The sequence below is a fragment of the Nomascus leucogenys genome, chromosome 2 (genome assembly GCF_006542625.1).
Source record: "Nomascus leucogenys isolate Asia chromosome 2, Asia_NLE_v1, whole genome shotgun sequence".
Lineage (NCBI taxonomy): Eukaryota > Metazoa > Chordata > Mammalia > Primates > Hylobatidae > Nomascus > Nomascus leucogenys.
In genome coordinates this window covers 29111441-29139022 of record NC_044382.1, presented here as the reverse complement: position 1 = coordinate 29139022, position 27582 = coordinate 29111441, and the positions used below count along the sequence as shown (strand labels likewise).

The 27582-nt window shown below is 43.5% G+C and overlaps 1 protein-coding gene and 1 pseudogene across 4 annotated transcripts in view; both read right to left on the bottom strand.

The window, feature by feature from the left end:
• Positions 1–10287, bottom strand: part of CSNK1A1 (casein kinase 1 alpha 1) — a 57744-nt gene extending 47457 nt beyond the window's left edge. For 3 of the 4 annotated variants that reach the window (XM_003266626.4, XM_003266624.4, XM_003266625.4), the window contains exons 1-2: positions 9689–10287; positions 8920–9026 (exon numbers count right to left, since the gene is read on the bottom strand). In XM_003266626.4, coding sequence (XP_003266674.1) covers positions 8920–9026; positions 9689–9811 — 230 coding nt within the window. In that variant the 5' untranslated portion in view covers positions 9812–10287. The remainder of the gene's footprint in view (positions 1–8919; positions 9027–9688) is intronic. The other variant, XM_030826758.1, reaches the window with a different exon arrangement.
• LOC115838028 lies at positions 4141–4740 on the bottom strand (annotated as a pseudogene).
• Positions 10288–27582: the final 17295 nt, after the last annotated feature.

The following is a 27582-nucleotide window of genomic DNA, read 5'->3' as shown; positions in this document are numbered from 1 at the left end:
CAAAAAATAAAAATAAAAATAAAAATAAAAATCCCACTAAAACATGCATTAGTTTATGCTATGTTAATACTGGTCAACCAATTTTTTTTTTTTTTTTTGAGATGGAATCTCCATCTGTCACCCAGGCCAGAGTGTAGTGGTGTGATCTCAGCTCACTGCAACCTCCGTCTCCTCGGATCAAGCGATTCTCCTGCCTCAGCCTCCCAAGTAGCTGGGATTACAGGCACCTGCCACCATGGCCGGCTAATTTTTGTATTTTTAGTAGAGGCGGGATTTCACCATGTTGGCCAGGCTGGTGTCAAACTCCTGACTTCAAGTGATCCACCTGCCTTGGCCTCCCAAAGTGCTGGGATTACAGGTGTGGCGTGAGCTACCACACCCGGCCAGTCAACCAAAATTTTAAGAGCCATTTGAGATTGAAATTAGAAACAAAAACAGTAACAAAATAAAGCATCATTTTACCTGTGTTCATACACTGAACACCAAGTTAAATGATGAAAGTTATGAAGACACTCATTCTTGACAGCAAAAATCCCTGGTAAACAGTGACAGATCATGAGAAAACCAAGATTTAATGATATTTTGGGTACAGCTTAAATATACTTTAAAACAAAATGATCTAGCCAGGTGCGGTGGCTCACACCTGTAATCCCAGCACTTTGGGAGGCCGAGGCAGGTGGATCACTTGAGGTCAGGAGTTCGAGACCAGCCTGGCCAATACGGTGAACCCTCATCTCTACTAAAAAAAATTAGCCAGGCATGGTGGTATATGCCTGTAGTCCTAGCTACTCAGGAGGCTGAGGCAGGAGAATCGCTTCAACCTGGGAAGTGGAGGTTGCAGTGAGTCAAGATCACACCATTGCATTCCAGCCTGGGCAACGGAGCAAGACTCGTCTCAAAAAAAAAAAAAAAAAAAAAAAAAAAGATCTAGGTCCAGAAATGACTAAAGCCAAGGGTCCTTGATCCCTGGGCCACTGACCGGTATCCAGTATAGAGGCGAAGTGAAGCTTCATCTGTATTTACAGCCACTCCCCAATGCTGGCATTATGGCCTGGGCTCAGCCTCCTGTCAGATCAACAGCAGAATTAGATTCTCATAGGAGCACAAACCCTGCTGTGAACTGCGCATCAGAGGGATCTAGGTTGTGCATTCCTTATGAGAATCTAATGCCTGACGATCTGTTACTGTCTCCCATGACCCCCAGATGGAAGCATTTAGTTGCAGGAAAGCAAGCCCAGGGCTCCCATTGACTCTACATTAAGGTGAGTTGTATAATTATTTCATTATATGTTACAATGTAATAACAATAGAAATAAAGTGCACAATAAATGTAATGCACTTGAATCATCTCAAAGTCATTCCCACCCCCACCCCACCCCCTACTTGCTCCAGTCTGTGGAAAAACTGTCTTCCACGAAACCTGTCCCTGGTGCCAAAAAGGCTGGGGATCACTGACTAAAGCCAAGGAATAACCCACATACTTTACATGGGTTCGAGTACTTACTCCAAAATGAGATACAAATTTATATATATATATATATATATATATATATATATATATATTTTTTTTTTTTTTTTTTTTTGAGACAGAGTCTCGCTCTGTCACCCAGGCTGGAGTGCAGTGGCGTGAGCTCACTGCAACCTCCACCTCCCGGGCTCAAGCAATTCTCCTGACTCAGCCTCCTGAGTAGCCGGGACTACAGGCGCACACCACCATGCTTGGCTAGTTTTTGTATTTCAGTAGAGATGGCGTTTCACCATGTCGGCCAGCCTGGTTTCGAACTCCTGACCTCAGGTGATCCGCCCGTCTTGGCCTCCCAAAGTGCTGGGATTACAGGTGTGAACCACTGTGCCTGGCCACAAATTAATAATTTCTAACAAGTTTTTATCCTGCAATCCACAGATTCAAAAGGGAGAATAGGAGCACCCTGAATCGTAAGCATCTAATTAAATACAAATAGGTTACTTACATTTAAATAAGAGCTCTTCAGCTTGTCTATGAGGCAAAATGCCAACAAGTGAAGAAGTACAGGGTGGCTCTCCAGCATCAAATGGAACGATGTGGAGTGTGTGAGAGGGCACGATTTGACCTTGACATAAGGGTGATAATGATTCTCAGGAGAACTGGAAGTTAGGACACTCTAGTAACTCCCCTGAGATTCAACAGTCTAATTTGTATTACTAGGAATAGGGTTATATACATCTCTAACATTTTGTCCAGCTTAAAATGCTACCTAGCATTATTATATTATCTCATAAGCCAGTATAAAGCAGTTCTAGTATACCATGAATTCAGTTTCCCTTCAAGTTAAAAAGCACATTTCTCGTGATCTGTGACGTATGTTTTTCTGTTTTTTTTTTTTAAGTTCAAGCTAAGCATGGACACTGTAATATATCTTAATGAAGACATACCCAATGCAGCGTCATCTTTGTTCTCTGATAACAGCCATTATGTTATTCACAGGATATATGCTCAGTGCCAAAGATAAGATTAAGCTGCTTTTAAAAGTGAAGAGTAAGGATTAACTAGTGCTTTATAAATACGTTCTAAAACATTTGACCTTCAGACACAGAGGGCAAAAATAGTGATTAAAACACACTAGGCAGCTGGGAGAGGTGGTATTCATCTGCAGTCCCAGCTACTCAGGAGGCTAAGAGGCAGGAGGATCATTTGAGTCCAGGAGTTTGAGGCTGTAGTGTGCTATTATCATGCTTCTGAATAGCCACTGCACTCCGCCTGGGTGACAGAGCAAGAACCTGCCGCTAAAAATAAAAATAATAAAAGATGAAAGAAAAATAGGAAAAACAAGAAAGGAAGGCAAGTAGTACACACAATATCAAACTGCTGGAATGCTTTTTTTCTAGTTACTATCCTTTGAAAATAGGTCTTAAAATTCTAGGACTAAAAGGCCTTAGGATCAATGAGGCCAGTAGGGAACCCTTGTTCAAACAAAACCCTACCCAAAAGCTCAGTATGCAAAGGCAAATGGAAATGAGTATTTAGCTGGCAAAAGAAGGGTAGGCAGCCCTAAATCTTTCTATTCAGCACTCTCCTTCCCATTAGAACAATCCTTTTTTTATTTTCTAAATGAGGAAACAGATGGGCTCACACAGATTAAGGAACTGACTGACTGTAGATGACCCAGTCAATACCACATGGCAGATCTACAGCTCAAACCTCCAAAATCTACCTAGATAAGAACTTTTCAGTATATCATAATTGTTTCTTGGGTCATTACACGGTGGCTGATGCCTATAATCCCAGCATTTTGGGAGGCTGAGGCAGGAGAAGCACTTGAGCTCAGGAATGCAAGACCAGCCTGGGCAATATAGCAAGAGCCCATCTATATAAAAATAATAATAAAAATTTTAAATTATTCCTTTGGAGAACTTAATTCAATTCAGAATGGAACACACAAAAAAAGGTTTTAACAGAAACTCAATACAGCTGACCCTTGAACAAAAGGGGCTTGAAATGCACAGATCCACTTATACACAGGTTTTTTTCTGCCTCTGCTACCCAAACAAGATCAACCCCTTTTATTCCTCTTCAGCCCAAAGTGAGGATGATGAGGGTAAAGAGCTTTATATATATATAGTTATTGACCAATCATGTTATTGGTAAAGCTTCCAGTGAACATTAGGCTAGTAGTAGTAAAGCTTTCGGGGAGTCAAGTTATACTTGGGGCCAGGCGCAGTGGTCCCCACCTGTAATCCCAGCACTTTGGCAGGCCAAGGTGGGTGGATCATCTGAGGTCAGGAGTTTGAGACTAGTCTGGCCATCACCGTGAAACTCCGTCCCTACTAAAAATATAAAAATTAGCTGAGTGTGGCGGCGCGCCTGTAATCATCCCATGAACCTGGGAGGCAGCGGTTGCAGTGAGCCAAGATCACACCATTGCACTCCAGCCTGGGTGACAGAGCAAGACTCCATCTCAAAAAAAAAAAAAAAAAAAAAGTTATACTTGGATTCCTGACTGTGGGGCACAGTGGGAGTGGGTTGGGGTTCAGTGTCCCTAACCCCAGCATTGTTCAAGGGTCAACTGTAATTTTAAGTGAGCTCTCACATATTAATTCACAAGGTCCAAGAATTTTCTTTTTTTTTTTTTTCCCTGCCTCAGGTTTATTTGTACAAATAGCACAGGAGGACCCCAGCCCCATGAAGACGGCAGCCCAGGGGGGTCGCATCAGTCCTTCTGTCCTCAGGTTGGCAGACAGAGATACCTACTCTGAAGCCTTTGTAGGGGCCTGGGAGCCTTTGGGAGGAGCCTGAGCTGGAACTGAAGCTGGAGCTGCAGCCTGGGCCTTGGTTGATCCTTGGCCTTTGGCCCACACAGTCTGAGCCCCTTGGCAATGCGGACACAAGCACGCTTCCCAAGCTTGGGGTGGACAATGTAGGCAAGTCAATCGAGTTTGCAGCTGACACCCTTTGGGATCTTGGGCTTAACCTCCTTGGGCTTTACGAGGGCCCTGCTAGCCTCAGCAAGTGCACTCATGGCCTTGGCATTGTTGGCCTACATCTTCTTTAGGCCCTTCTTGTGCTTCTTGGCAAAGTGCATGTTCCTCAGGAACCTGGAGCCCACCATTTCTGTGCCATTTTCAGGACTGGTTGTGTGTGGTGTGGTTCTTGGACTTGGCCATGTCTGTACCTTAAGCCACGGCTCTCCAAGTGCCTAGAACCGGAAGCTTCATTTCTTAAAATATCAAGAAAATGGATGCCATTCTCTCATCCTTGTTTGTTTTTTTGGTTGTTTTTTTTTTTTTTATACAGAGCCTCATTCTGTTGCCCAGGCTGGAGTGCAGTGGCACGATCTTGGCTCACTGCAACCTCCGCTTCCCATGTTCAAGCAATTCTCCTGCCTCAGCCTCCTGAGTAGCTGGCACTACAGGCGCACGCCGCCACACCAGGCTAATTTTTTTTTTTTGTATTTTAGTAGAGACAGGGTTTCACCTGTCTCTACTGCCCAGGCTGGTCTCGAACTCCTGAGCTCAGGCAATCTGCCCACCGCGGCCTCCCAAAGTGCTACGATTACAGGCGTGAGCCATGGCGCTCGGCTTATCCTTGCTCTTTACTCTGGATGCTATGCTTCTTAACGATAGGTCTCTCAAATTACACAGGAAGGACCTGATTAAGCAGGTCATCTATGCAGGCCAGGTAATTTTCAGTCTCTGTTGTAAGATATACCAAAGTATCTTAAAGCAAATCCTGGCTGGGCACGGTGGCTCACGCCTGTAATCCAGGCACTTTGAGAGGCCGAGGCGAGCAGATCACGAGGTCAAGAGATGGAGACCATCCTGGCCAAAATGGTAAAGCATCGTCTCTATTAAAAATACAAAAATTAGCTGGGCGTGGTGGCATGTGCCTATAGTCCCAGCTACTCGGGAGGCTGAGGCAGGAGAATCGCTTGAACCCAGGAGGTAGAGGTTACAGTGAGCCAAGACTGTACCACTGCACTCCAGCCTGGTGACAGAGACTCCATGTCAACAACAACAAAAAAAAGCAAATCCTACAGGGAGTTTTGTAACAGAAAATATAGGGAAGGGATTGAACAAATCTGTATATGAAGGATAAAGGCAGCAAAATCTAAATTTTTTAAATTAGTGACAATACTTCTAAAACAATAGATAACACATAACTTTTATCTAGCTAACACTAGTCAACTTAATTCAATACTTTCCGAGTAAATATTCATTAAGTATGTACCATGTATAGGTGATACGGAAATAGTGGGGAACAAACTGAGGGGGATGGGAAGATGTTGCTACCCCAATAAAGAATGTTTACATAAATCTTCATCCTTTTTGCTTCAGTGGAAACAGTTTTGGTTTTTTTTTTACATTTCACTTTAAAACCAATGAACCACTTTTGTTTCTATGTACCTGACCCTATCACTCCTAAAGCAAATTTACGCTTTCCACACTCTCATCCAATTACTGTGTTCTGCCTTAGAGACTACACCCAGAAGCCACACTCTATTCTTGGATGCCTTACCAAACCAGTTCACCAAGCTTTCTTCCTTAGAGCCAGATCCTGAAATCCCATCTCTCTCAGGAAGCCTTAACTTGAAAGTCAGGTTAATCTGTTTAGCCTCACCCATAGACAGCTTATAACTAACCATAACTCTCTCTGCACTCACCACCTTATAATAGGCACCTATTACTATAATTCTGCTCAGAAGCTAATTTATTCATGTGCTTATTCAGTACATTACTCATTGCCCTTATGGGTCTGTATCAGGTCTTAAACAAAAGCTACCAGATAAAAGGACATGTACTGTACTTGGGTTTAGCACTGAAAATGACAATGCTTAATGCTTTTTGAATTAACCTGATTTGTGAAATTTATAAAATCTCCCAACATAGATGAATCTCAAAAACATTATGTTAAGTGAAAAGTGCCAGACACAAATGACCTCATATCGTATGATTCCATTTATATGAAATTCTAGGAAAAACTATAGTAATGGAAAGCAAATCAGGGGTGAGGGGCCTTATTTTCCCACACAGTAGGTTTTTTTTTTAAAGGCAAGAATGATTTAAAAACTTCAAATCTATATCACCTCAGATTTAATCTTCACCTCATAAGATAAATTTGCAATTTCCTTCCAAAAGATTTACTTGCTCATTTACAACCAATAGCACATTTTATCATTCAATTCTCCATTAAAACTGTAAAATCAGCATTGGAACTTTATTTTTTTGTTGTTGTTGTTTTGTGTTTTTTTGAGATGGCGTCTCGCTCTGTCACCAGGCTGGAGTGCGGTGGCGCCATTTCAGCTTACTGCAACCTCTGACTCCCGAGTTCAGGCTATTCTCCTGCTTCAGCCTCCCGAGTAGCTGGGATTACAGGCAGGTGCCACCATGCCCAGCTAATTTTTGTATTTTTAGTAGAGACGGGTTTTCACCATGTTGGCCAGGCTGGTGTCGAACTCCTGACTTAAAGTGACCCGCCTGCCTTGGCCTCCCAAAGTGCTTGGATTACAGGCGTGAGCCACCACGCTTGGCTGGAACTCTTTTTAAGGACAGTTTTATTTGGGTTGTTTCCATGTAAAGACTATGCAACCCAGTCCTTAATTCAAGATATGAAAAATACAAACTGGAATAGAAAAAGGGGCTAACACGCTGGGCCCGGTGGCTCATGCCTATAATCCCAGCACTTTGGGAGGCCGAGGCAGGTGGATCACCTGAGGTCAGGAGTTGGAGACCAGCCTGGCCAACATGGCAAAACCTCATCTCTACTAATACAAAAATTAGCCAGGCGTAGTAGTGCAGCTCTGCAATTCCAGCTACTTGGGAGGCTGAGGCAGGAGGATCACTTGAACCTGGGAGGCAGAGGCTGCAGTTAGCCAAGGTCACGCCACCGCACTCTAGCCTGGGCAACAGAGTAAAACTCCGTTTCAAAAGAAAAAAAAGCCGGGCACAGTGGCTCATGCCTGTAATCCCAGCACTCTGGGAGGCCGAGGCAGGTGGATCACCTGAGGTCAGCAGTTCGAGTCCAGCCTGGCCAACATGGTGAAACTAAAATACAAAAATTAGCTAGGCGTGGTGGTGGGCGCCTGTAATCCCAGCTACTCAGGAGGCTGAGGCACGAGAATCACTTGAACCCGGGAGGCAGAGATTGCAGTGAGCCAAGATCGTGCCATTCATTGCACTCCAGCCTGGACCACAAGAGCGAAAACTCTGTCTCAAAAAAGAAGAGGCTCCAGTACACAGTAAATACCATTCTTACCTATTCTGGATAATTTTGCAAATGTTATTTTAGATTGTTGCTCGAAAATAGCTGGGCTTTAAACTATATTTTAGTCTCCATTCCATGAAGAGGCTCTTTAATCCCAAAAGTTAAAACATTACGCTAAAACCCTCCAAAGTAAAGTTAACCATTTGACAGAACAATATTTTTCTATCTCGTCATCTTTTATCCTCGTTACTGTTATTTGCACTCACCAATATTCCACACCAACAAAGGCCCCAATTTCTCTGATGTGAAGATTTACTGACAAACTCAACAGGTTAAAATTACTTATCAAAGTGTGGCTAAGTGATTAAGATTTCTGTTAATACAACTGATTTGAGTAAATTTTAACATAGTTGGTGCTGCTCAAACTGCCTTTGCCACTACCTATACAAATTTAGTCCCGACTGAGACGTGCCAAACATGACCATTCACGAAAAGAAAGAGTAATCAACACTTTTAAAAGAACTACAAAGGATTTTACATAGTATAATTCAACAATTTCGTGTCACATCTGCTGCAGATATCACAAACATTGTCACTATGCCATCTCCTTCCTCGAACCCCCACACCGCCTCCTGCAGCTTTATTCTTGGCTTTTCAAAGGTTTAATCCACTCGGGGCTGCTAAAGGAGGAATCCAGGAAGCATAATTTGTGAACCCAAGCTGAGAAAAGGGCAGGAATATGGGGTTGAGTCACGTCGTTCCGCCATTTTCTAAGCGGAGGAGGAAGACATGTTGGAACAAAAACACAACAAAAGAGCAGCCATTTCCCAAGCCAGCTCCAATAGCAACTCGAACTGACACCGCCGGGTCGCTTCGGCACCTTCAAATCCACTTCACTGGACAAACCTAAGTACACCAGACGTGCCGCCGTAAAAAAGGCAGCAGCCAACCCTTCCGCGTAGGGATCAAAGATGACCTGCACGCATAACTGCAAATGAAAGCCTCGGGAAGAGAGAGAATGACGGAAGCGAAATGGAGCAGTGTAATACAATGAAATAAGTTGGCAAACTGAAATTTACTCAGTAATTGAGATGACTGACTTACAGGAAACCACCAGCTATAGGGAACCCAGGTAACTAAAACACCAAGACCCGGATTCAGCTGGTCTCATTACCTGCCTCTACCCACTTCCCCATTCCGTGCTTCCCTCAGCGGATCGCCTATTTGCACCGGGTTCTTACCGTATGTGGGGGATGCCAACCCCACCTTGAAGAATCTTATAGAGCTTGCTCTCGTACAGCAACTGGGGATGTCTGGCCTTCTGAGATTCTAGCTTCACTGCCACTTCCTGCAGGGGAAAGAGGGGATGATGGCATCAACATCCCAACGGATTCAATGTCACTTAGGAAAGGAGGGAGACATTAGCGAAACTCCAAGTCGCGACTACAAGGAAGAAGTGAAAAGCTGGAAAGAGAAAGCTCTCGGTAATTATAAAACGAGGCAACCAGCCTCAAAGGCCTCTTCAGGGGGTAGTGACGAAATCCGTACGTCCTCTAAAGTGCAGGAAAATGATTCATCCAGAAAAAAGAGTCAACCTCTGAACGTAGTGAGAGGTTTTTAAGGAACTAGGCGATCGGAAACTGTTCTAATTGGAACAAGAGGCCCAGTAGAATTAAAAATTAAAAAAAAAAAAAAGCATGGGAGTCACAGAAAGAGGATTTTGCCGTTTCCACCTTAAAAGATGGTGAAAAAAAAAAAAAGCTCGGCTAAGGGACATTTATGGGACGTGTTTAACAAGCTGGGAAACTAGTTCCCCCAACCTTTCTATCGGGTTCTTGACCCTTTTAGGGAGACAGCGGGCGAGGTTCGTAAGCCAGGAAAACTAGCTCCCTGGACTCCCTGGCGAGTGCGTGCGATGAGGAGAGGCCCGAGGACTTTGGGGGTAAGAGGCAGTGGTGGGGGGAATGAGGAAAAGCGCACGTTATCCTGAACCCCACCCCAGATAATTACCTCGCCGTTGGTGATGTTGATCGCCAAATAGATGTCCCCGAAGGAGCCAGACCCGATCTTCCGTACCAGTTTATATTTCCCTCCGACAATGAATTCGGCCTTGGAGCCGCTGCTACTCGCCATCCTGAGAGACGAAGATGGAGGCTGGGGCCAAGCCCCGACACCTCTGGGAAGAGGACGGAGGCCTCTGGGGCTCCTACACTAGGCAAGGCTACGGAGGAAGGCGGCAGGAAACGGAACACGGAGGCCTTTACCGGCGTTCGGGGCCCAGAATCAGCCGAGGGGAGCCTGATTACCGCCGCTCAGTCAGGTTTCTTTTTGCCAGGCCGCAGTTTGTGAAGGGCTTCTCGGCGGTTACCAGGCTGGGCCACTTGTTTCTCGGCGGCCGCCGCTGCCTCGCTTGCGCGGCGACGTCGCGGGCTGGTAAAGGGGCGCGGTGAGGTAGGGCGGCGATACCGCTGCCACCACTGCCGCCGGCTCCGGCCCAGAAGGACCCCTGTCACTCCGCCGACGACGCCATCTTGTTACTCCAGCTCCAGCCAACACAAAATGCCCCCAGTCCCCGGGAGCCGCTTCTTCACGGCGCAGAGCACTCTGGGAAAGGGATCTCAGGCGCTCGCTCCGAAGGATCGGCAGCGAGAGGGCGGAACCGGATCTGTGAGAGTCGCGGCCCACGCTCCGAGCGTCACCCTGTCACCGCCCAGCTGCGCATGAGCGCTGCAACTCCTGCTGACTGCGCAGGCGTGCTGCGGCCTGTCCTCACCCCGCCCCAGGCTCTCTTCCACTTCCGGTCGGCGGCGGCTCAGCCGGTGTTACCTGTTACTCGCCTCGGACCCGCCGGGTCTCTGAAAGGCTGAGTGGCCCCCAGGTCTCGATGTTGGGAGGAGTCACCTTCATGTTTCGTGGCAGATGAAAGCTTAAGGCCTGCTTAGGAGTTGGGTATTGACCTTTGCTCTTTGAGGCGGTTTTTAGCCTTTGATCTTTCTTCTGGCTGTTTCCCCGGACCGGCCTATTCCAACCCAGTTTCTGTTTGGAAAGAGGCTGTCGCCTCTGGTGGAGAGGAAGAGAAAAGCAGCCCGCGTTGAGGAATCTTTCAGGGCTCTCGGTTGTAGCAGAGCCTAGCTAATTACCCTTCATAATCAGAATTGTCTTCCCTACTACGGAGTGTTATAGACCCTCTTTCCGCAGGAGGGGAAAAAAGAAAGAAGCCGGAATCCCCCTGCCATCCTATGTCTTTGCATTATTGCCTCACTACCACATTTGATCTTCAGAAGAAAACCTGGTGTATTGTTCATAATGAAGATTAAGGATAGATGGAATCAACAGAAAATTAACAAGAGTGAAAAAACTGTTATGTCCCCCCCAACCCCACCAAAAAATAAAATAAAATAAAAAAAAATCGTATGTTGGTCATGTTGAAAACCGCAGTATTAACCTGAACAGACTAGAGGTAACTATTACAAAATTTAACTGACAACATTTAAAACTACACGGTAATTTTTTTCTTTTTTACTAAAAATCGATCAGAGAATCAAATTTTGACCGTTTTGTTTTACAAAATTTGACCTGGGAAAATTGGGCTTAATAATAATAGTGTTCACAAAAGAAAGCTCCATGGTTTATGCGATCATCTTAAGTCAGACCTCAGTCGTAAAAATTTAAGCTAAACCTATCCTAAATAAAATTTAATTAAAATTGAAATGGGGGCCGGGCGCAGTGGCTCACGCCTGTAATCCCAACACTTTGGGAGGCCGGGGCGGGCAGATCACTTGAGGTCAGTTGTTCGAGACCAGCCTGGCCAACATGGTGAAACCCCGTATCTACTAAAAATACAAAAATTAGCCGGGTGTGATGGCGCGCACTTGTAACCCCAGCTATTCGGGAGGCTGAGAATCGCTTGAACCCGGGAGGTGGGGTTGTGGTGAGACTAGATCACGCCACTGCACTCCAGCCCTGGGCAACAGAGAGACCCTGTCTCAAAAAAAGTAATTAATTAAATAGAAATGGAAGAAAAATGTGACGAATTTTAACTGCAACTTTGAAAGGTGGTCAAGTAATTAGTAATAGGGTTCATCTCGGAAGATAATTGAAGAGAGAGGGGAAGAGACTTCCCCTGAAGTTTAGCAGGAAGTTTTAAAGCCCAACCAACACCCAGGGTGCCCAACTCCCAAATCAGCACTATTAGACATCATTCTCCTTTGGTGACTCTAAAGCATGTTTTGACTAAGTTAAAATCTGCTGTTAAATTCTGATCTTAAAACGCAGCCGGGCACGGTGGCTCACACCTGTAATCCCAGCACTTTGGGAGGCCGAGGCGGCTGGATCACCTGAGGTCGGGAGTTCGAGACCATTCTGGCCAATATGGTGAAACCCTGTCTCTACTAAAAATACAAAACTTAGCTGGGCGTGGTAGCATGTGCCTGTAGCCCTAGCTACTCGAGAGGCTGAGGCAGGAGAATCGCTTGAACCCGGGAGGCAGAGGTTGCAGTGAGCCGAGATCGTGCCACTGCACTCCAGCCTGGAGACAGAGCGAGTCTCCACTCCATCTAAAAAATTAATTAATTAATTCTGGTCTAAAAAAAAAAAAGCCAAGTTTAAGCATCTTGAGTTTTCCAGAGATCACTCCTATTCTGCTAATTTTCCCACACACATCCAAAGTTTAATGGATTCCTCAGCTTGAGGAGTTCTAGGGGATGAGGTATACATTTAGACGGATATTTTGGTATTGTGATAAAAACGCTCACTGAAGCCGGGGGTGGGTAAGGGTGGGCATGAAGTGGTCTAAATTAGTGATTCCCAAAGATCTGTGTATGGACAGGTACTAGTCGCTAACAAAGTTTGCTATGAGGATGTGAGAAAAGTAAGCAATACATCTTTCATTTATTTATCTGATTTCACATTATATTTCATTCTGAGATTTAGTCTTTTCACATATGTGTCATTAAAATGCTCTTTTATAAAATTGTGCCGATGGTAGATGGTTTTGGTTTTTAAAATATTCTTGCTTGGTTAAAAGTTGAGCCCGGGTGCCGTGGCTCACGCCTATAATCCTAGCACTTTGGGAGGCCGAGGAAGGGCAATCACCTGAGGTCAGGAGTTCAAGACCATCCTGGCCAACATGGTGAAACCCTGTCTGTACTAAAAACACAAAAATTAGCCGGGTGTGGTGGCACATGCCTGTAATCCCAGCTACTTGGGAGGCTGAGGCAGGAGAATCGCTTGAACTGGGGAGGTAGAGATTGCAGTGAGCCGAGATTGTGCCATTGCACTCCAGTCTGGGCAAGAGAGTGAGACTTTGTCTCAAAAAAAAAAAAAAGTTGAAAGCTGCGTACGGTGGCTCATGCATGTAATCCCAACACTTTGGGAGGCCAAGGCAGGAGGATCACTTGACTCCAGGAGTTCCAGGCTGCTGTGAGCTATGATCAAACCACGGCATTCCAGCCTGAGAAACAGCGAGAACTTGTCTCAATAAATGAATGAATGAATGATAGGTACTTGTATGTCTAATCCTCCTCACCTTTTTTTTAGAACGTCTGTAAGCCCATGAAATTCTACTGGTCTAAATGACTTCTAGAAACCCTTCTAACCCTGCGATTCTATAATTTTGTATATAAGGTATGAGTCCTCCTTTGTTTCCTGCCTGCTATAGTCACTATTCCAACAGTGACAGTGCCCAGCGAAATGCACAAAAATGAGATGTGAGTGGGTCTAGCCTTTTCAAATGTGATTTCAGTTTCTTAAGATTTCAATTTATTGGATTTAAGAATGGCAATTTTTTTTTTTTTAACATAGAAAATGAAGTCCTCAGGTGTTGGCTATGACTCAGCCTTCTTCTTAAAGTCATGTATCATTTGCAGTAACTTTCAGCCTAAAAGATAGAAGAATAACCTGTTTTTGGTGTTGCTATTAAAGTCACAAATCATTCTGTACTTACTGAATCAGCAGCAGCTTTGGTGTAATGAAAGGAGTCTTTTAAGGCAGGCGCGGTGGCTCACGCCTGTAATCCCAGCACTTTGGGAGGCCAAGGCAGGCGGATCACAAGGTCAGAAGTTCGAGACCAGCTGGCCAATATGGTGAAACCCCGTCTATACTAAAAAGTACAAAAATTAGCCGGGCGTGGTGGCAGGCCCCTGTAGTCCCAGCTACTCGGGAGGCTGAGACAGGAGAATCACTGGAACCCGAGAGGCGGAAGTTGCAGTGAGCTGAGATCATGCCATTTCACTCCATCCAGGGCTACAGAGTAAGACTCCGTCTCAAAAAAAAAAAAAAAGAAAGAAAGGAGTCTTTTAAATGTACCAAAGAGCAATTTCTGGCTCTTAGATCAGAGGAATTCACTAAAAATATCAAAAATGTAGAATAAAAATTTTAGACCTTGAGGGAAGTATAGAGATCACCTAGTTCAATAATCATAATTGTATTTTTTAATGCTTTGCAATTTACTTATGAGTCAAAGTCTCACTCTGTCACCCAGGCTAGGGTACAATGGCACCACCATAGCTCACTATAGTCTGGACCTCCTGGGCTCAAGCAATCCCCTCCCTCAACCTTCCCCAGTAGCTAGGACTATAGGCAGGCACCACCATGCCTGGCTAATTTTTTTTTTTTTTTTTTTTTTTTTATTGAGACGGAGTCTCGCTCTGTCGCCCAGGCTGGAGTGCACTGGCGCTCTCAGCTCACTGCAAGCTCCACCTCCCGGGTTCACGCCATTCTCCTGCCTCAGCCTCTCCGAGTAGCTGGGACTACAGGCGCCCGCCACCACGCCCGGCTAATTTTTTTGTATTTTTAGTAGAGACGGGGTTTCACCGTGGTCTCGATCTCCTGACCTCGTGATCCGCCCGCCTCGGCCTCCCAAAGTGCTGGGATTACAAGCGTGAGCCACCGCGCCCGGCCGGCTAATTTTTTTTTTAACTTTTTGTAGAAATAGTGTCTTGCCTTGTTGCCCAGGCTGGTCTTGAACTCCTGGACTCAAGTGATCCTGATGCCTCATCCTCCCAAACCACTAGGATTACAGGCAAGAACCACTGTACCCAGCCTGCAATTTAGAGTACTTTCACACATATCATTTGTGCCCCAGTAAGACAAAGTGGCTTGCCCAAAATCATAGAGATCTTAGTGGCAATGACAGGACTACAGCCACAACTACTACCAAAAGAAAGAGAAAAAGGAAAGAGTAGAACACAAATTAGGACAATCATATCCCAGGGATTACTTCTGTGTTCGTAGGGAATTCAAGATGAATTTTAAAACTTTTTTTTTCTTGGCTGGGTGTGGTGGCTCATGCCTATAATCCCTGCACTTTGGGAGGCTGAGATAGGAGGATCGCTTGAGGCCAGGAGTTCAAGACCAGCCTGAGCAACATAGACCACATCTCTACAAAAATGTTTTAAAATAATAAAAACAAAAACCATTTTTTTAAAGCCACAGTGTTTACTCAAGGAACGGTCACTGGTAGCCAGAATGTGCTTTGAGTGAAATGATAGAGACAAGCACAAGAAGTCTAGATGGATGCTAAAAACAGAAGGGTAGCCTGCCAATCTCTAGAATTGTTTGGTGCAAGTAAATAGAAAAATGGAATGCCTTAGGAATGTCAGTGTTCCAAGTGTTGTTTATTTATTTATTTTTGAGATGGAGTCTCACTCTATCGCCCAGGCTGGAGTGCAGTGGCGCGATCTCAGCTCACTGCAACCTCTGCCTCCCGGGTCCAAGTGATTCTCTTGCCTCAGCCTCTTGAGTGGCTGGGATTACAGGCACATGCCACCATGCCCAGCTAATTTTTGTTTTTCTTTCTTTCTTTCCTTCTTTTTTTTTTTTTTTTTTTTTTGAGTTGGAGTCTCGATCTTGTTGTCCAGCCTGGAGTGCAGTGGCGCGATTTTGCCTCACTGCAACCTCCGCCTCCCAGGTTTGAGCGATTCTCCTGTCTCAGCCTCCCAAGTAGGTGGGATAACAGGCATGCACCACCACACCCAGCTAATTTTGTATTTTTAGTAGAGACGGGGTTTCACAATGTTGACCAGGCTGGTTTCAAACCTCTGACCTCAGGTGATCCACCCCCTTGGCCTCCCAAAGTGCTGGGATTACAGGTATGAGCCACTGCACCTGGCTGTAATTTTGTATTTTTAGTAGAGATGGAGTTTCTCCATGTTGACCAGGCTGGTCTGAAACTCCTGACCTCAGATTATCCACCTGCCTCAACCTCCGAAAATGCTGGGATTACAGGTGTGAGCCACCAGCGTCAGGTGTTGTTTAACTCTTACACAGTCCTGTGCATAATTAGCATCAGATAAGGGAATTCATGGAGTAATTGAAAACATGAAGACATTAGGAATGTGCAGTTGGGTCAGAGTGATAATCCATTCAGCCTGTTTTTCAGTCTTGGATGGTGATGCCATTTCTGTCCCTTTCTTTAATCAGTCCCTGTTCTCCCCCTCTGCATTGTCCATGGGGTTTTGTGAAAGTGGATTGCTCCATCTATGACACTGTTTTGCGGTGGGTAAGTCTGTGCAAAAGTACTCCAAAGTCTGAGGAAGTTGGGATGCTGAAGAAAGAAGCTGACAAATACCGTATTTAAGAAAGAAACATTTAATAGGGACTTTGAACAGAAGCCATTGAGTTCAAGGAACAGAAGCCAAGATGGTGGATCCCTATGCCATTACCCCCTAGACCCGGGGCTTATATACCACAGGGAAAGGAGTGGTTCAGATGTGACCTGTAGGAGGCCGGGCACAGTGGCTCATGCCTGTAATCCCAGCACTTTGGGAGGCTGAGGCGGGCGGATCACCTGAGGTCAGGAGTTCGAGACCAGCCTGACCTATATGGAGAAAGCCCGTCTCTACTGAAAATACAAAATTAGCTGGGCGTGGTGGCGCATGCCTGTAAACTCAGCTACTCAGGAGCCTGAGGCAGGAGAATCACTTGAACCCAGGAGGCGGAGGCTGCGGTGAGCCGAGATTGTGCCATTGCACTCCAGCCTGGGCAACAAGAATGAAACTCCGTCTAAAAAAAAAAAAAAAAGAAAGAAAAAAACAGATGTGACCTGTAGGACAATTGAAATGGATAACATCAAAGTTGTTTGACCTGTGCTCGCTTCGGCAGCACATATACTAAAATTGGAACAAAGTTGTTTGACCTAAGAGTAGGATTTACAGTAAATATCTGCTGTTACACAAGGAACGATAGATAAACTGGGAATTTTCAAGGACTTCCTGGAACAGCATTTAAGCCAAAATGGTGGATTAGTTTCCAAGATGGAGTTGCTTTGTTTGTTTGTTTATTTGTTTGTTTATTTATTTATTTATTTATTTGGGACAGGGTCTCCTTCTGTTGCCCATGCTGGAATGCGATGGTGTGATCACGGCTCACTGCAGTGTTAACCTCCCAGGCTCAAGCAAGCCTCTGCCTTAGCCTCCCAAGTAAATGGGACCACCGGCATGTGCCACTGCACCTGGCCAAACAGGAGTTTGAGACCAGCCTGGCTAACATGAGAAAACCCCGTCTCTGCCCATCTCTACTAAAAATACAATAATTAGCTGGGCATGGTGGCTTGCGCCTATAACCCCAGCTACTCAGGAGGCTGAGGCAAGAGAACGGCTTGAACCCAGGAAGAAAAGGTTGCAGTGAGCTGAGATTGTGCCACTGCACTCCAGCCTGGGCAACAGAGCGAGACTTGGTCTCAAAAGAAAAAAAAAAGGAAGGAAGGAAGGAAGGGAGGGAGAGAGGGAGGGAGGGAGGAAAGAAAGGAAGGAAGGAAGGAAAGAAGGAAGGAAGGAAGGAAGGAAAGAAAGAAAGAGAAAGAAAGGAAGGAAGGAAGGAAGAAAGAAAGCGGGAAAGGGATCTCACCATATTGTTCCGACTGGTCTTGAATACCTGAGCTCAAGTGATTCAAGTGATCCTCCCGCCTGGGCCTCCTAAAGTGCTGGGATTACAGGCGTGAGCCACTGCGCCCAACCAGACAACCCAATGATCTTTAAAAAACCATATATATGTGTGTGTGTGTGCGTGTGTGTGTGTGTATTTATATATGTATAAAATATTTACTGTTCTTTTCCTTATAAATGTGACATTTGAAAAATTTAGAAAATTCAGATAAATCAGAAAAAAACATCTCTTAGAGGTAATCACCAAATGTTAACATTTTGCTGTATAAAATTCCAGCATTTTTCTATGCATATGTATATATGTGTATGTGTATCAGTATATCTCCATATCGCACTACTGCATTCTAGCCTGGGCAACAGAGTGAGACCCTGTCCCAAAAAATATAAGTACGTATTTTATTTTTCATTTCTTAAAATTTGCAAAAACTGGCCGGGCACAGTGGCTCATGCCTGTAATCCCAGCACTTTGGGAGGCCGAGGCGGGCAGATCACGAGGTCAAGAGTTCGAGACCAGCCTGGCCAACGTGGTAAAACCCTGTCTCTACCAAGAACACAAAAATTAGCCAGGCATGGTGGCACATGCCTGTAGTCCCAGCTAGTCGGGAGGCTGAGGCAGGAGAATTGCTTGAACCCAGGAGGCAGAGGTTGTAGTGAGCCAAGATCACACCACTGCACTCCAGCCTGGGCAACAGAACAAGACTCCGTCTTGGGGGGGAAGAAATGTGCAAAAACTGGTCACGGTATACATTTTGTTTTGAGATCTGTATTTTTCATGTGGTGATTTGTCGGAGACCTGTTTCCATATAACTAATTTTCTGAAATATCATTTTTAATGTCCATATGTTAAATATGAATCATATTGATGGAACAACGTCTAACCAATCCTAGTTGAGTATTCTGGTTGTTTCCAAACTTTTGCTAATATAAACAAACTAATGCTGTAATGAATATTCCTGTAGCTAAATCTTTGCTGGCATCTAAAATTAAGTGGTTAGGATATATTTCTAGAAATGCTACTCTTCTTAAAATTCCTTGTATCATAAACAACAATTCCAATTGTGTTTTGATATAGTTTGTGGTGATTAAACCCATATTCATGGACTATTCAATCTTTTCATTTATCTTTACAGACTTAAAAGAGATTGTTAGGTTTTCTTTTCTGACCAGTATATTGTTCTAAAACTGAATAAATTTAATAGTGCAATTCTCCTATTCTCTCTCTCCCCCCAATTTCAAAATCTCAAGAATTTTGCAAGTCTGTTGTTTGCAAGGATGTGCTCATGCTATTAAAAATGTCTGTTTTATGACATAGCTAACAAGACACATTTGTTGCCCATTAGTGAAGCAATTGAGTTCTACAGATTCTTAGATTCTGTGGAAGCAAGCAGCAGGGGGCGGGGTGAGGAGAATGAGTTTCCTGGAAAACAGAATAGATGTCTTCAGAATCAAAACTACAGTGAGCCAAGTATGAGAAAAAGTAATCTCATGGTTTTTTTGTTTGTTTTTTTCTTTTTTTGAGACAGAGTTTCGCTCTTGTTGCCCAGGCTGGAGTGCAATGGCATGATCTCAGCTCACTGCAACTTCTGCTTCCCAGGTTCAAGTGATTCACCTGCCTCAGCCTCTCAAGTAGTTGGGATTATAGGCATGTGCCACCACGCCCGGCTAATTTTATATTTTTAGTAGAGACGAGGTTCTCCATAATGGTCAGGCTGGTCTTGAACTCCCGACCTCAGGTGATCCGCCCATCTCGGCCTCCCAAAGTGCTGGGATTACAGGCATGAGCCACCACTCCTGGTCTGTTTTATTCTTAAAAATTATTTTGGGGTGGGAGAAGAGAAACCAAATTATCCCTTTAGTTGGGCATTTAAGGACAGGTTAAATTATGTCAGAAAATGTTATCCTGACCTTAGTCAGGAAATCTAATTTTAATTGTGACTCTACCTTAAATATTTTCCTGGACTTCAATGTTGTAATCTTTTAAAAGATAAGTCAGATTTTAAGATTGCTTTAAAAATATTGTGCTATTGGCTGGGTGCGGTGGCTCATGCCTGTAATCCCAACACTTTGGAGGGTGGGGGGGCAGATGATTTGAGCTTAGGAGTTTGAGACCAGCCTGGGCAATATGGTAAAACCCTGTTTGTACCTTCAAAGAAAAAAAAAATTGTGCTATTTACTGATGATGACTCCTATATTTTGAAGTAGAAGGAAGAAACTAACATACTCTGTCTTTTACAGCTTCTTAAAATTCAGATAAAATGTAAAATTCTGACAGGCAGATCTTGACTTGTGCTCCTTAATACTTAAATGTTAGGAAAATCAGATTCTCTAACCGCGAAACATACCAATAGATAGGTAGTTAGAAATTAGAAGATACTGGCCAGGTGCAGTGGCTCACGCCTGTAATCCCAGCTCTCTGGGAGGCCAAGGCAGGCGGATCACAAGGTCAGGAGTTCGAGACCAGACTGGCCAACATGGTGAAACCCCTTCTCTACTAAAAATACAAAAATTTGCTGGGCGTGGTGGTAAGCACCTGTAGTCCCAGCTACTCGGGAGGCTGCGGCAGGAGAATCGCTTGAACCTGGGAGGTGGAGGTTGCAGTGAGCCGAGATCACGCCACTACGCTACAGCCTGGGCAACAGAGCAAGACTCCGTCTCAAAAAAAAAAAAAAAAGGCAATAATTATACCTTAGTTTTCAATATAGCTCTCCCTGGGGGTGGGGGAGGGGCATTACTTAAGTGAACTCTGTAAATCTCTTTTAGTCTGAAAAGTCCTTGCATAGATTTTCATAAAGGGAAAACACAAAATGACTTTTACTCTTCAACGTAGTCTAATTCTTGGCAAAGAGTTACTGTGAAATAATGCCGGAGGCTTTAACTCGTTTGTCTGCAATGAACACTCCACAGTGTAATATATACAATGCCAGAGATATGTCCTGACAGGGAGGAAATTCAAGTCATCAATGTTCCATCTACTCATTGAAAACATTACTGATAAGGCCAGTACTTGAGAAGCACAAAAAAAGACTAAATGCTGCATTTCGCCTGTGTTTTCTATCCCACTCCCATTACCTTATTCTAATCAGTCTGTCCCGGCAATATTTAGATAATCAAATTGTATTTTAAATTTTCTATTTTAATCACAACAACCATTAATTCCTGGAAATGTGCTGTCATATGTGGCATTTTGGAATATTGGTGTTAGCTATTTTTATTTGGAAGAATTTTATAGTATTTTGGAGTTTCTGCGATTTCTATGTCCCTTTCTTTTCTCAGCCCCTGTTCTCTTCCTCTGCATTGTTCATTAGCAAGGGCATGAAACTGTGCTCCTCGTGACTCATTATTACTCACTATAGTAATCTAACTCTTCTTTGTGAGACTAAATTTGGAAGATGCTTGAGTTGCCATTCCTGAGGAGAGCTGGTCCTAAGAACACATCCTGTTAACTCTTAATTCTCCATGCTAATGCCAGGAAGCACTGATACTTATCACAGAAAATGAACTAACTGCTCCATTTCAGCCTGGCTAAGCCCAACACCACTGCAAAAAGACTTTCTGCAGTGAACAGAGCCAGGGCCCTGAGTAGGGAAAAAAAGAACTTTGGGCAAAAAAAGAACTTTGGGTTTTAGGGCCGTAATCCACAAAGCATAAAAAGTCAGTTTGTATTTATATGGCACTGTATAGTTCATAGAGTATTTTGTAATTCACTAACTTGTGTTTTTCCTGGCCAGTATAAGAGCTGGGTAACTGCAGCTATTGTATCCATCGTATGTGTGAGGAAGCCGGAGCTTACCCAAGAACACCAGCTTTTAAGAAGGATTCCTTATATTCCACACCACTGTTCTATGATGTATGTCTGTTTACTTTTACAGGGGACGTGTCCTGTCCAGAGCTTACTGCCTGTTCTAGATCTGAATGGGGAGTAAAGTAGCAGAGACTACGTAAGTAGGCCTACATTTGACTTAAATCATCCCCCTCCCCCCCTGGCTCATTTACATAGTTCATCTGCAGCTCAATAAATCTCAGTTCTGCCGCTTGGTGTTCAGTCAGGGTCTGACTTCCAGCTGTGCCTGAATTCCCACAGTTTTGAGAGTCAGCACCCATCTTCATCGTGTCTGAATCTCAAACCCAGTTGTTCCTGGCGTGCTGTCCAGTTCCTTGATCCAGCTGTCTGATCCCGGTTACTCACCTCTGTCCTCCTGTCCCCACCAGCCATCCTTCCTAGACAATGCTGCTTATTCCTGCTTCATCAGTGTTCATTTCTTCTGCCTCTCCCTGTCAGATTCTAAATCCAATTGACCTATTTAAACCTTAGCTACCCACCAGCCCTTCTTGCTTCCTGTCAGACTCCGAACCTGAGCTGAGCTCCTAAATCTTGCTTTGTTGTGTGTGTTCTGTAGGCCAGGCAAATGATAGACTTAAGACTCTTTCTGCTTACCTTCTAGCCCCCTCTAACCTATATGCAAGCCACGTTTTGATTTGTGGCTTAGAATTTCAAGTTCTGTCATTCTTCTTAGCCTGTATTTTTTTGTGTCCTACACTGTATCATTGACTGCCATAGCTTCTGCCCTAGTTGATATAGGATATGTGAGAGCACTTTGTTTAGGCCATAAACCTCTTAGAAATATACCCTGCTGCTGTTATTATTAGGCAATTCAAGCCAAAGGTGACTTTCTCTAACCTTCCTGGGGGAGGGAAACAAGCTTTCAGCTGAAATAGAAACTTCACAATTATTGTCCAAAGCCAAAAATAAGAAAGTGTAACAACTATGACACGACCACTTCTGATATCTTCGTGTAGAAGACTCCTTTTGACAAGGTCATCACTGTAGACTTTCAGATGTGTCATAGGAAACAGATAAAAATTTCTAGATTATTCTAAAGGTTTTAGAACCTTCCTTCTAATCAACATGAAGATATTGAGTTTGAGTTTTCATCTACACTGATTGATTTTCCCACGCATAGGTAATAATTACTTTACATTTTTTTTTTTTTTTTTGAGACAGAGTCTCACTCTGTCAGCCAGCCTGGAGTGTAGTGGCGCAATCTCGGCTCACTGCAGCCTTCGCCTCCCGGATTCAAGCAATTCTTATGCCTCAGCCTCTTGAGTTGCTGAAATTGTAAACATGCACCAAGACGCCTGGCTAATTTTTGTATTTTTAGTAGAGATGGACAGGGTTTCGCCGTGTTGACCAGGTTGGTCTCAAACTCCTATCCTCAAGCAATCCATCCTCCCCAGCCTCCCAAAGTGCTTTAATATTTATACGGTGCCTTATACAATATTAGTCTTACGTATGTTATCTTATATCATTAAAAAATTTCATTGGGAAAATAATTTCATTGTTTTAAATTTTAGATAGGGCAACTTAAGCCCAGATAGCTTACTTAACTTGCCTGGGTGCACTAAATGAGTCAAGGGTGCATCTTGTACTTGAACTCAAATTTTTCTTACTCCAAAGAACCTGCTTTTTCATTTCTCCAGTTTATGCATCTCAGGACTACAAAGCACCCTGGGAAGGAAACTGCTCATCTCTTTCAAGATTAAGGGAAGATATAAAAACAGACCTCCTCGGCCGGGCGCGGTGGCTCCCGCCTGTAATTCCAGCACTTTGGGAAGCCAAGGCAGGTGGATCACCTGAGGCCAGGAGTTCGAGACCAGCCTGACCAACATGGAGAAACCCCGTCTCTACTAAAAATACAAAGTTAGCTGGGTGTGATGGTGCATGCCTGTAATCCCAGCTACTCAGGAGGCTGAGGCAGGAGAATCGCCTGAACCCAGGAGGTGGAGGTTGCCGTGAACCGAGATCGCGCCATTGCACTCCAGCCTGGGCAACAAGAGTGAAACTCTGTCTCAAAAAAACAAAACAAAACAAAAAAACTCCCAGACATCCTCTTAGTAGATCCCATGGTATGGCACAGCAAGGTATGTTAATAAACCCATGGCACATCATGATCTTAATGATTATACAATGCTGCCATCTTGAGGATATGATCAGTAATTGTTATTCTAGCCAGCTTTCCGTGGCCTAGCATCAGGCACAGCCAGAAAGCTGAATCTGGACAGTCAGATGTTAAATACCCAGGAAGGAGCTACAGTCAAGGAGGCCAAAATAACATTTGAGGAGCCAGGCAAGTGTTAGGAGATTGAGCAAACCTATGGTGCTTTCAGAACAAGGTAAATGAAAAGGACCACATTAGGGCACATCAATTCATGTATGCAGGATAAGAAAAACGGGGCCTTTTATTTACTCCCAAAGCACCCTGTTCTTCCTTCTAGTATAGTGCCATCTCACTGTATTATAATTGCTATAAACTGGTTTCTCCCAGTGGACCGATGAGCCATGACAGCAGAGAATAAGTCCTGTTATAGTTATATCTGCATTGTGTCCCCAGCATTAGCACACTGGGTAATAAGTATTTAGTAAATATTTTGTGGCTTAATGAGTGACAGGCATAGGCAACAAGGGACAAAGTCAAAATAATGGCAGAGCCAGTTTTCCAGATTCCCAGATCAGCGCTACTATCTACTATACAACATATATTTATGAATGGCAAAAACATACTGGCTACCAAGAGACACTGAAATATACCTAGCCTTTTAGGTGGCCACCAGCAACGATAGCCATTAGGCATGTCTCTAAGGCTGTAAGCACTGGGCTTATTTATTGAATACCACTTTGGACCTGTCACTGTACTAAGTGCCAGGACTGCAATGAAGAACAAAAAAGATAGCCCCAACCCTTATGAGGTTTACAGCCTAGATCTAGACTACACTACTGATCAGACAGGGCCTTTCATGGTCATCATGACTTGGTGAGGACATCTGATTCCACGATCTGGTCTTAGCTTTGTAATGTCAGAAACTCTAATTTTTTTTTTTTGAGACGGCGTTTCCCTCTTGTCGCCCAGGCTAGAGTGCAATGGTGCGATATCTGCTCACTGCAACCTCCGCCTCCCAGGTACAAGCAATTCACCTGTCTCAGCCTGCCAAGTAGCTTGGATTACAGGCATGTGCCACCACGCCTGGCTAATTTTTTAATATTTAGTAGAGATGGGGTTTCACCATGTTAGTTAGGTTCGTCATGAACTCCAGACCTCAGGTGATCCACCCGCCTTGGCCGCCCAAAGTGCTGGGATTACAGGGCTGCACCACCGCGCCTGGCCCAGAAACTGGCTTTGGAAGAAGTTTAGACTCATTGAACCTTCAAAAACCCTATGTGGGCCAGGTGCAGTGGTTCACACCTGTAATCCCAGCACTTTGGGAAGCTGAGGTGGGTGGATCACCTGAGGTCAGGGGTTCAAGACCAGCCTGGCCAACATGTCATTCTACTCCCCACTTTCAATTTTATATGTATATATGTGTGTTCGTATATCTCTTCTAATTATATATATAATCATGTCACTTACTCATTAAATACTTCAGTGTATATTTCCCAATAACAAGACTATGTTTTCTTTATAACTGTAGTAATTTATCAAAATCAAGGAATTTAATGTTGATACAATACTATTGTCTAATCCATAGTCCATATTCAGATTTTATTGATTGTCTCAGTAATGATTTATATTTTTTACCAGTCCAGGATTCAATTCAGGATCAAACATTTTATTATTTCTTGTCGTCTTAATTTCCTTCAGTCTGGAATTTTCAGCTTTTATGCTTCTTCATCTTGACATTTTTGAAAACTACAAACCAGTTTTTCTGTAAAACGTCCTTTAATTTGCATCTATTTTGTTTGTACATGATGAGATTCAGGTTATGCTTTTTGGCAGGAATACCTCTGAAATAACATTGTGTCCTTTCCTTTGCATCACATCAAAAATTACATTATGCCAGCCCAGCATATTTCAGTATTGATAACATTAGCTTTTATCTTTTGGTTAAGGTGGTGTCCACAAAGTTATTCCACTTCAAAGTTACCATTTCCCCTTTGTTTGTTAATAAGTAATGTGTGGCAAGGTATTTTGAGACTACATAAATATACTGTTCCACACTAAACTTTCACTGTGGCATCCGTTAAGGTTTTTCTAAATATACCACTCCTTCTATATTTATTAGTTGAATTTTACATTCTTCTTCATTTATTTCTTTATACATCCAGTTATTTATATCAATATGAACTTATGGATTATTATTTTACTTAATAGATTATAAACTGTTAACGTTTATTTTGGTGGTTAAATTATCCAGATTTGGTCAGTGAAAGCCCCTTCAAGCTGACTCCTGTATCCTTTGGGCTCCATGTTCTTTTAACATGTCCCCTTAATTCTTTGACACTTTGTTTTCGGCATAAATTGTTTCAGGCCTTCTTGTACTTTCTCTACCTTAGCCATGGAATCAGCCATTTCTTTGAGGATCCCTGGTTCCTTTTAGTGGAGAATGGTAGTATTTTAGAAACCAAGATCTGGGTGCCAAATGTGTTTATCTCTATTGGTTTGTCATTACTTCTAGGACCTCTTAGCAAACAGATATCTCTTCCTCTCTTTCTCTTTCTCATCAGTTTATATACATCTAATTCCAGTCCAACTTCACAAGGTGCATTCTAGCGTTCTTCTTTTGCACACATACTTTTTTTTCCCTTAACAGTCAGAAACCTGATTCTTATTATCCTCTATCTACCTATCTATGGTTCAAGTTATCCTCCCACCTCAGGCTCCTGAGCAGCTGGGACTACAGGTGTGCACCACCACGCCTGGCTAATTTTTTTATTTGTTTATTTTGTAGAGACAGGGTTTCACCATATTGCCTAGGCTGGTCTTGAACTCCTGTGCTCAAAGAGTACTCCTGCCTTGGCCTCCCAAAGTGCTGTGATCACAGGCATGAGCCACCGTGCCTGGCCAATATACTTGGTTAAGCCTAAAATGTACAGAAGATAGACTCAGAATTGCTAACCTGTACCTCTGAAAAAGCAAACCTAATTAAAATTCAATATTTATTTATACAATGTTTTGAGGTAAAACTTACATACTGAGAAATATACAATGTTAGGTGTGCAATTCTCTGAGCTTTAACAAATGTATACACCCTTGTATCCCACACCCCTATCAAGATACAGTACATTGGCCGGCGTGGTGACTGATGCCTGTAATCCCAGCATTTTGAGAGGCCTGAGGTCAGGAGTTCAAGACCAGCCTGGCCAACATGGTGAAACCCCCGTCTCTACTAAAAATACAAAAGTTAGCTGGGCATGGCAGCATGTGCTTATAATCCCAGTTACTTGGGAGGCTGAGGCAGGGAGAATCGCTGGCATCTGGGAGGCAGAGGTTGCAGTGAACTGAGATTGTGCCATTACCCTCCACTCTGGACAACAGAGCGAGACTCCATCTCAAAAAAAAGAAAAAAAAAGATACAGTACATTACTATCACTCCAGAAAGTTCCTATAAGCCTTTTCCTAGTCAGTCACTTCCCCATTCAGAGATAACAACTGTTCTGATTTTTTTATTATAGATTTGTTTTCCCTGTTCTAAAAAATGTGTATGTATATTTATGTATATGAAGTCATATAGTATGTGCTCTTTGTGTCCAGCTTCTTTTGCTCAGCCTAATATATGTGAGATACATTCATGTTGTTGTATACATTAGTAGTTTGTTTCTTTTTTTGTAAAGTAGTATTTTGTTGTTTGGATGTGACACAGTTTATCCTTTATACTATAAGTGGATATACAGGTTTAAAATTTTGGCTATTATAAATAAAGAAGGTATATACATTATTGTACTTGGCTTTCTATGGGCACATGTTTTCATTTATTTTGGTCAAATACCAACTAGTTGAATTGCTGGGTCCTAGTAAGAGAAGTTTCTGTTTATTTTATTTATTTATTTATTTATTTATTTATTTATTTATTTATTTTTATTTTTGAGATGGAGTCTTACTCTGTTGCCCCAGGCTGGAATGCAGCAGTGCAATCTCTGCTCACTGCAACCTCTGCCTCCCAGGTTCAAGCGATTCTCCTGCCTCAGCCTCCCGAGTAGCTGGGACTACAGGCACCTGCCACCACACCTGACTAATTTTTGTATTTTTA